This window comes from Populus trichocarpa, chromosome 5, assembly GCF_000002775.5.
Source record: "Populus trichocarpa isolate Nisqually-1 chromosome 5, P.trichocarpa_v4.1, whole genome shotgun sequence".
Taxonomy (NCBI): Eukaryota; Viridiplantae; Streptophyta; class Magnoliopsida; order Malpighiales; family Salicaceae; genus Populus; species Populus trichocarpa.
This window is the reverse complement of record NC_037289.2, coordinates 9,001,472-9,011,744: the sequence shown is the minus strand read 5'-3', so window position 1 is coordinate 9,011,744 and position 10,273 is coordinate 9,001,472. Positions and strand designations below refer to the sequence as shown.

Sequence of the window (10,273 nt, the reverse complement as noted above, 5' to 3'; positions counted from 1 at the left end):
TCTCACTATATCCTCCACCGCTTCTGGAGCAATTTGCAGAAATGTATTTGGTTTTATTAATTTTAGCAGCCTTTCATGCTGGTATTTTGCAATACGCTAAGAATAAGTTATTTTGTAATTCGATCCTATCTGAGTTTTTTATGCCCAACAAGTTGATAGATAGAGTCATATGCCTTTTAACGGCAACGGCAAGTAGTTTAGCGATGCCAGTTACTTGATAACTACGGCAACCGTCTATAAAACCAAGCGACAAGCCGTCTAGCAATTATAAAACTCTTACCTCCTTTCACCAGAAGCAAGATTTCAAATTCTGGTTTGGCATAAAGTTTACATTTCCTACAGTGCTTCCTGATACTGGTTAACGAAGAATGGCAACAGAATCATCGGAAGGAGAAGAAGAAGGGAAGATCACAGGAGGAAACAAGCACTTGGTAATTGAAGATGATCTTAGAGAAATGGGAAAAAAAGCTGCTTGGAGTGTTAGTTCTTGCAAACCTGGAAATGGGGTCTCTTCTCTTAGAGATGACAATCTTGACACTTATTGGCAGTTAACGAACATACCCTTTTGTCTCTCCGTTTATCTGATAAAGTTTGAGTCTTTATTGAAAGAAGAAATGAAGGTTTGAGTTTCTGAATATAAAGTTTGAATCTTTTTCATCTGTTTGTTGTTTTAGGTCAGATGGAGCACAACCGCATTTGGTTAATATTCAATTTCAGAAGAAAGTGAAGCTGCAGGTATGTAATAATTTTATTTTGGTTAATTGGGTTTTTGTGTGTTAGGATTAATTCGTGGGAATTTTGTGTTTTTCTAGTTAGTTGTTCTTTACGTGGATTTTAAGCTGGATGAGAGTTATACACCTAGTAAGATTTCGATTCGTGCTGGTGATGGTTTTCATAATTTGAAGGTATTTTGTTGTATTCTGTACTTTGTTGTGTTTTTGTAATTGAAAATCATTTTTGTGGCGGCTCATTTTGGTTTTGGTATAAATTTTGTTTTAGGAGATTAAGACTATGGAGCTTGTGAAGCCAACTGGGTGGGTTTATCTGTCCTTATCTGGAAATGACCCTAGGTAATTAGTAAGTACTGCCATTATATTTATGCCTCTGTGCTGATTGTATTAATTCTCTTTGCTTAGTGATGCTAAATAGGCATTATCCAAGTCTCTCATCATTTCATTTTTTTCTTGTCCAAATCTAGCTCTTCTGAATATGATAAACTTAGTTGGCTGCTACTAAATTAAGTTTATCATCGTGAAATATAAAGCTAATAACCTGTTTTACCTGTTGTGTTGATCATGATTATTGATATATGTTAGTTGTTATTAGCACTAGAAATCGAGAATCAAAGATGGAGTTTCTTCCTTTCCTTTATGGGAGATGAAAGGCAGAGGATAAAATATTTATTCTTACTACCATTTCCTTCAACTTTTAGTTACTTTTTTATCTTCTTGATGTCAAGTCATCAATTGTTTTGAGGAATGTTGAAGTACAACTGAGTTGGAAATGTTTACAGGCTTGTCCAAACTGAGATTATGGGTTCAATTCAACCGAGGGTAAATCCTGAATGATGGTCTTGAGTCGTTGGAATTTTCCTATCATCCTATGTCGAGAATCGTATACAACATGAAAATGTGTTTTGTTATACCACGTTATTGTTTTTTTCAAGTAAGCGGCCATGATTTGCCATCAATTAATTGTTTTAAAGTTAAGAATCTAAGTTTCAAGTTCAATTACATCAATTCAGCAATGACTCAGCGACTATGTCTAATATTGAAATAGTAGTCCTATAGGACCGTGTTCTGTATTCTTTTCTGACCTTGGGCTTAGATCAAGCATGCTGGACAAAACAGATACATAATACATGTTTGGTATTTTGAAACTTTGTATAGACACTTCTGTTGAAACTTATTGAAATAAAGTTGTAAGAGAATTGATTTCAATCACATGTGATTGAACCATGAGATTGTTTTGGTCTCCTATTTACTGAACATTGAAGCAACAGTCAGCTGGATTGATGTTTTGATCTTGTCTAATATTTTATGAAATGAGCAATTGACTTCCTAATATTGGAACTGTATCTTTGGCAGGGAAACATTTGTTAACACATTTATGTTGCAAATTGCTGTGCTATCGAATCATCTTAATGGAAGGGATACCCATGTACGCCAGATCAAAGTTTATGGACCTCGACCGTGCGTCTTCTACTTATCTGTGCACAATCTTTTGTTCACCAGTTTCTGATTACAAGTATACTGATTGAACCCCCCCCCCCCCCCCCCTCTTTTTTTTTTTTTTCAAATGCTCAATTCAGGAACCCTTTTCCGCATCAGCCTTTTCAATTTACTTCAAGAGAGTTCATTATGTACTCCTCTGTGAGATGAGAAATATGACCTTGCCAACAAAGGAGAAGAATTGTGAAACTGTCTCAAGAGGAGAGGTGAAGCATGTAGCTAAAAGTAGCCAGACCATCGAAGAATGATGAAGAGCCATATTGTAGAGGGTTTTCTTTGAGCCTCATAAGGATTTTGTCATTTTGAGAATCACATGGGTATAAAATGTTGTTACTCTGCTTAAAAATTGAGGCAATTATAATCATTTTCCAGGTACCGAGAGCAGGTGGAACCGAAGCTAGAGTTGGCACCTGAAATTCTCCTTTTGTCCCCCAATATTGATAAACATTAATGGAACCTGGCTTTGACCAAAATTATTGAAATAAGATGCAAAACGTACCAGATAGACTGGAATCACAAAGCTTTTCTAAAAGCACTTTATGCCGCCAAAAGTGCCGAGCATGTTTCTTTAGTGCAAATGAACATCCAAATCTTTTAGTGGATGCTGTATCTTGTATTTTAAACTAGATTCTTGGACCTGAAACATTTCGAGAACAATTATGTGAAGAAATCATATCTTCTATGCTCGTAAATCACTGTATCTTTTTTTTTTTTAACCCGGGGTGTCCGGGCCAGTTTACACGTATCACGACTAATTCCCGGGCCCACTGAACATCCTGCAAGCCCAGCAGGCAGGGTAAGGCACCGCGGGGGTGACAAGCGTGCACGCTGAAGCTTGAACCCAGGATGCAGAGGCAGAGAAACCCTACCACCGCTGGGCTACAAGCCTCGGTGCTAAATCACTGTATCTTTTTTTTTTTTTGATAACCTGGGATGTCCGGGTCAGCTTACGTGCACCACGACTAATCCTCGGACCCACTGAACACCCTGCAAACCCAGTAGACAGGTAAGACACCGCGGAGGTGACAGACGTGCATGCTGAGGCTTGAACCCAGGATGCATAGGCAGAGAAATCCTGCCAAGACCGCTGGGTACAAGCCTCGGTGCTAAATCACTGTATCTTTATCGTACAAGTGGAGGCCTTCATATCGGTCTTTGTTTCTCCATTGCTGGTTAGGGCGACAAACCTTCTTTTTACTTTAAGCAAGCACAAGCTTGTCAGCAGCAATCTCAGGAATCCCAAAGAAGCAGCCGATTTCAAGGTTTTCTTGCTCAACCACCAGGGAAGGGTAAAGGGGAAAAGCCCAATGAAGGAACATCAAACGTATCAGAACAGGGTAAAAAGACATGAAGTAAGCGACTAAAAGGAGTTTCAAGTAACAAAAGAATGGAGCTAGTTTTCGACATGCTTTGACAAAAGGTGAACTTAGCCAGCAAATGTAGTCCAGGGAAGACTGGAAGACGTTGTCAATATTGCAGATGGGGAACCTGTGGTAGTAGATGAAAAGACCCACACAAGTACATCCCCAAGGCAAACTGCAGTGCAACCACAAAATTTGCTGGCCAGAGAATGATATCAAGCATAGGAATAAAGTTACTACATTACGTGGTAATTTTTACAGCTAAACCAGTGGTTCTAAGGCAATGTTTCTTTTTCCTTCGACACATGCTTTCTTAAAAAAAAAATTGAGTTTTTTTTTTTAAAATTAATTTTTTTTATTTTTAAATTGATTTAATGTACTAATATTAAAAATAAATCTTTAAAAATAATAAAAAAAATATTTTAACACATTTATGAAAAGCAACATTTAACACAATGACAAACACTATCTAATAGTTAATATACTAGAATGAAACGCAGGCTCTCACCAATTATACAATTGTCCAACAGGAAAAAACTACAGAGTTGTTTAGATGCTATGCACTGAACTTCTTTTACTTCCGTAGTGTTAGGATGATGAAATGTGAAACAAGTCAAATTCCACGATCACAAAAAAGCTCTGATTGAACTGCCAAGATCAGCTGTGATGGCATTGCATAATGTGCTTGGCATGTAGTGAAGAAACGCTTCAAAAAAATTAGGGCAAACGTTTTAGTTTACTAAAGCAAATATCTCCAAGCGCCATGGTTATCATTCACAGGCTGGTTTGGTATCAAAGCTGCTCAGGCAGATCGCAAAGGCTTGGAATGCTGAAAGCGGGTAGAAATAATCCATCGTGAAGATGTCTTTTCCAATTTTTCCAAATTGTAAAATTACCCTTTCTTGATCTGCAGCAGGCACATTGTGGGATGGTTCAGCACTAGCAACAAGTTGGAAGTTCTTAACGGAAGCAACAGTGACACGCCCTCTGAAATTTAGGCACCAGCACTGTAGTTGCTCATGCCATCTAGGGGCCTTGTTTTTAAGAACAAGGAGCTCTTCTGAACCTTGGGCTAATACTGGTGACCGAGAGGGGCTTGCAGAACTATTATCTGAGACCAATTCCTTCCCTATTGAACTTGACAGGTGAGGAAATTGGCCGTTAAATGCCTCTGGTATTGATGTTAGTGTTTGGACAGTGCCCCCCTCCTCAATGGAAGACATTGGAATAGAGTGCATTATGCAATGCATTCTCCTCGGTCCTCTTGAGCGGAGAACATTGAGCTCATACGTGATAGTAGCTATACAGTAGTTACATGCAGGCAGTCTCAGAGACACCTGCCTGGGATTGAATCTACGACTTGTCCGGCTTGCCAGTTGCCTTGGCACTTCAAATGTAGGTTCACTATCATACATGGTGAACTTGGTTCCCAAAAAGTTGGACCTGGCATAAATTTTCCAAAGAATTATTAGGAACGAGAATAGAAGAAAATTCAGGATAAATAATTAACATCCATTCACATTTGAAAACTTGCCTCAATTTACCAACATATGTGTTGCTGGCCCGAGAAAAATCATCTGAAACCAAAGATACTATGAAGTCTGTGCATGTTGCCCTTCTGATCTTTCTAGCTGCTAAGAGCAACTTATCATTCTCACCCCCAGCTGTCAATTGATAGTAATGTTAAATTTTTTTTTTTAAAAAAAGGTAACAAATAACATTTCCAGTCAATAAGCACTTAATGGAGCTCTCTACACTCAGAGTTCTATAGAACAGAAAGATTTAGAAGGAGTAGCATATACTTCAAGGCAGCTAGTTGCTCAAACTTGTATCATTGGAAAGTTAGGTAATTTGCTTCCTATTAAAATGCTAAAAGCTCCCAAATTTCCAACCATTGCAATGTCATGGTTCTTAGTACGATCAATGAAGAGGGTTTAATATTAATATCACCAATCATGTATGCATTCTGCTCACCATAGGTTTCTGACTCAGTCCAGATGCGATGAGAAATAATTACAGAAGTTTTTCTTAAGCATTTCATGCCAAGCCACAAAGGTAAATATATCTTCTTTTTTTAGCAAGCATGAGCAAGAGAATAACATGACTTACAAGGCACCAGACCATAGTACAACAGAAATGTAGAAGTTGCATTATCCCTCTTAATAAAGCACTGTATGGGCGACTCACGAGGACCAGGCTATTTTCAGGCAACAAAGACAAGTAAGCAAGAGGCATCCGAGATAATCAGTAAACCAAAAGGCAATAGGTAAAAGAGAAGAAAAATATCAGTACCTGCTTCAATGATATGGGAAACGTCAGCCGCCCACATTGCTCAGGAGTTTTTACAATCTCTTTTGTAATTTCTCTCCATGATCTACAGACTGAAGCACAATGAACAACGACGACACGAGCAGGCCATGAGGACTCACTCTCTTCTAACCTCATAATGATATCCAAAAGCAATTCTGGCGGTAGATTCGCCCACTGGCCCTGGTCAATCTGATCAGTTTCTTCTCGTGTTTCATCTGGTGCAATATGTGACCTCACCCTGCCACACCAATGTTTCCCTTCAACTCCTCGCCTTGATATGCTTCCAATCCCCTCTTTTATTTCCTTGAATTCACGCATGATGCTTTTGAAGGACATCTTAACTTACAACAAGCACATTCATCCTTTCATTTAATATTCAACTACAACAACATAAAAACAAGGAGAATCAATACAAAACTTAATAAAATCAAAACATAATTATTTCCCTTTAAATTTTTTTAAAAAAAAAACGAAAGAAAAGAACCCAACTTGTTCCATTGGTATGTAAATCCAAGACTGCAGTTCCATTTGTTGCATGTTATTAATGGAATCTTTAATCCCAAGTCTAAAAAGTATAATGCTTAACAGCAATCATAATCAAATACACGCAAACCCATCTGAAACTCCAAAATCAAGGAAGATTCTAACATAAAAGGGAAACACAGAAGGATCCAATTACAGATAAAATAAATAAATCATAACTTTCTTAAATTGCATCAACCCTTATCCAAAACCTCTCAGTTTTCACCAAAACACACACATCACAATGTCTAGTAAAAGAATCCCACGGCAAATAAACGCAAAATGGCAACTTTCAGATCCAAAAAGACAAACATTTCTCAAAACCAACCAAACTTATACATGTAGGCCAGAAATGGGTCCTAATCAAACCAAGCTCAAATTACATAAAAATCAAAACTTCGCAGTTTCGAAACCCAAGATTAGCAATAAAGACCATGTTTTGATTACTTTGCCATTGTTAGGCTTCAGCCTTAGCCAAGGTTCGTAACAGCCATGTGTAGCAGCACCACCGCCACCAACAACGTTGAAAGAGGGCGCCACCGGCACCACCACCAACGCCACCAGGAGAAGCAGCGTGGTGGGTTTCAAGTAGAGTTTTTCAATATAGAGCACCGAAATTTGCTCCCTTAATACGGGATCCAGCTAGCTAGCCCATCTTTTTGTTTTCACTTTTTTTTTCTCTTAGTTTAACAAACAGCCAATTTACACTTCCTCTCCTGCGGGACGGATTAAAATATATCTTTTAACCAAAAAAGAAAAAAGAAAAAAAGTGCGGCTATTGACAACATATTTTTAACTCGTAATTTTTTTTTAATTGTGAATAAAATCATGACGAGAATGTTTAATTGAGTAAATTAGAAATTATATATATAAATAAATATTAAAAAGAGATGTTTATATTAATAATAAATTAAATAATAAATTTTCATAATAAATACAAATCAAGATATTTATTATCATATTTGAGTAATTATTAAACTTTTTTATTTAATTTTATGTTAATAATTTTTTTATAAAAAATTAATAATTTAAATTCTATATAAAAAAAATGATTTCCTAGTTTAATTTTTTAATTAATCTATTTTTCTTAACAAAAAAATATAATTTTTTTATAATATACTTTATTTAATAAAAACCAACGGTAATAAAAATAAATATGAAAAAGATTATGAACAATATGAAATAAAAAAAATCATTTTTTAATTAAAAAGTCTTTGTTCTATTTATGCAATTTTTTGATAATTTTTTTTATCATAATATTTATTTTTTTAAGGAAAACATTATAAGAATCATAGAATCAAATCTTAATGAAAAAATGTTTTTATTATTATGTCACAGATGTATTAAGAAAATATAAGAAGAATCTACTATAAATTGTTTATTTTTTATCTAATTATGCAATAATTAAAAAAATCACAAAGAAACCAAAAAATAATTTAACAAGAAAAACAAATACAAATTACAAAGAGTTATAAAAAACATTTGATAGTTTTATAAAAAAAAACTATAATCTTATTTTAAAAAATAATATTTTAAAGTTATTTTAAAGTTATTTATTTCATGAAATTTAATATAAAAAAAATGCATAATGGACCCAATACACAGAGGTTAGGTGTTTAGGCTTGGGTGACCCTCGCAACTAACTTTTTTTTATTTGGAAAATAGGGTGGATCATCCTTTATTTTTCAAGAAAAAACAAATGATGCACTATTTGCTTACCTAATTTGCGACTACTAAAAAGGTGTTTGGAAAATCAAACTAGGGTTTTTTAATTCAAAAATTTACTTTTAAGCTATTTTGACTTATAAAAAACTAATAAGCAACTTTTGTGTCATAACCCAAATTTAAGTACATGATCAGACACAGATAAAGGCACTCCTAGGACCGCCTTGTCTATGCTAATCCTTATGTCTTAACATAATTCTATTAGAACTAAAAAAATTAAAGCAATGATATAAAAATAAATCATCACTCTCTATTACTAGATCATATATATAAATATACACTTGCATACATAACCCAAAAAGAATAACCTAGAAATTATTGTAATTGTAGAATTCAAGCTATACACAACATCATATATCATATTTACAAAATGAGTATCAAAAATCAAAAATCTCAAATGAAGAAGAAGTATTACGCATACCAAGTTAAAGTATAAACAAGGACTCCCTCCTAATAAATGGTACTTGTTTAGCTAACACACTATATACTTGAAAAGATTGAAATAATAAATTTATGAGTTTTCCACTACTCGTTAAATAAATAGTATCAAATATACAAATAAAAAAACTAAGTTATAGTATGATGAATCCACTAGGTTATTCATGATATAAGTGTGATTAAGCATACCAAGAACATATATAAGCATAATCCAGGATATGTTACTTTTTTAGAGTACTACAAGTTATAAAATCCAATATAAAAATTTGAGGGAGAAGAAAACATGTTTGTGCCACGTGTCCTAGCAAAAGAACCACCCTTGCTAGGTAGAGTATACTAACATATTTGTGTGATAACCTTTCACATAGGCTGATGTCATCAATAACTAGTTAGGTAATTAGATTCAATTATGAGTACATAGACTAACATTGTTATGTTAACGTAGATATTCTGACTTGTATAAATTTATAATGCATTTTAGACTAATATTTGAGTATCATATAATTCAAATAAAAAGTAGATAATCAAACTAATCATTCAAATGTAATATTATTCACATTCATTATTATACATATATTATTATTAATCTCATTGACATATTCAGTATTATTTACTCATAATTTATTACAATGATAAAAAAAAAACCGAGATAAGCATTAACACCCACCAGTCACATATGAGCAGTATGTAGGGCTTCCAAAATACATTAATATATTTGTCTCAAAATAGAATTAATTCCCAATTCAAAAGGAAATAATAAAAACTTTATAATAAACCACCAATAAATCTCAATTATTTATTAAAACCTGTTATTTATGACGAGAGATTGAAATATAATTTTTACAAATCAAGAACCAAATTAAAATTTCATCATCTTCAACCTTAACACATATTTTCCAACATCAATATTGATTTTTTCTACACAATTCTTTTTATATCTCCCTATTCTCTTTCTAATATTCAAATTCCTTAAGGTATTTACTCAAATTAAAGCAAAATATATCAATTAATCAAAGTTACACACTAATTTATCCCTTCTTTACTTCAATTCAATTCATATTTAAATGCACATATTACTACCCACATATAAATTAATTCAAACAAACCCATAACATATCAACTAATCTTAAATAAACCCTAAAATTTTCAATAAGTTTATGTTTAGAAAAAACTCATACAGCTATACCATACAACACTTAGGAAAAATACAAAGAAGATTTACTCAAAAGATAAGGATTACATGGATGATTGGTTGTTCAGGGTTTAAAGAGAAATATTTTCCAGCAAAACATAAAAAAGTGGATGTTCTCGGTGAAAGAAAATCAGAAAAGAAAAGCTATTAAATAGACACACACACACTTTTTAGGCCAACTAGTGGACTAATAAATAGCTTAACTTATAGGCCAACAATTACAATAAATTTATGGGCCTCGTATTCTTTTTTGGTTAAAGAAATTCAATCCTCAAATTTAATCTATCTACTTACTAGAACTTTTCAAATAATTATGGATATTTTTGAAACATATCCTCCTCTAACTCCCAAGTTGCTTCTTTATTAGAATGAACTTTTAAATATCTTTCACTTATGCAATCTCCTTATAATAAAGTTTTTGCACTTGATGGTTTATGATCCTTTCATGTTAAACTTCGTAGGACATATCAGCTCGAAGTTTACTTGTTTAGTCT

The 10,273-nt window shown here is 33.8% G+C and overlaps 2 protein-coding genes across 4 annotated transcripts; one reads left to right on the top strand and one right to left on the bottom strand.

Moving 5' to 3' along the window:
• Window positions 1–203: 203 nt before the first annotated feature.
• On the top strand, window positions 204–2,577 carry LOC18099265 (anaphase-promoting complex subunit 10). The gene is made up of 6 exons (XM_006383120.3): window positions 204–547; window positions 675–735; window positions 813–905; window positions 1,000–1,070; window positions 2,088–2,192; window positions 2,312–2,577. The coding sequence occupies exons 1-6, from the start codon at window positions 369–371 to the stop codon at window positions 2,379–2,381; spliced, it is 579 nt and encodes a 192-aa protein (XP_006383182.1). The 5' UTR covers window positions 204–368; the 3' UTR covers window positions 2,382–2,577.
• Window positions 2,578–4,038: 1,461 nt separating this feature from the next.
• On the bottom strand, window positions 4,039–7,136 carry LOC7486584 (tubby-like F-box protein 2). Of its 3 annotated transcripts, none has more exons than XM_024602150.2 (5): window positions 6,392–7,136; window positions 5,885–6,282; window positions 5,702–5,789; window positions 5,127–5,256; window positions 4,039–5,035 (listed from the first exon to the last, which is right to left on the bottom strand). In XM_024602150.2, the coding sequence occupies exons 2-5, from the start codon at window positions 6,236–6,238 to the stop codon at window positions 4,363–4,365; spliced, it is 1,245 nt and encodes a 414-aa protein (XP_024457918.2). In that variant the 5' UTR covers window positions 6,239–6,282; window positions 6,392–7,136; the 3' UTR covers window positions 4,039–4,362. The 3 variants fall into 3 exon arrangements, with proteins under 3 accessions (XP_024457918.2, XP_002307367.3, XP_024457919.2); XM_002307331.4 differs by having other exon boundaries at window positions 6,872–7,135; XM_024602151.2 differs by lacking the exons at window positions 5,702–5,789; window positions 6,392–7,136 and having other exon boundaries at window positions 5,885–6,065.
• Window positions 7,137–10,273: the final 3,137 nt, after the last annotated feature.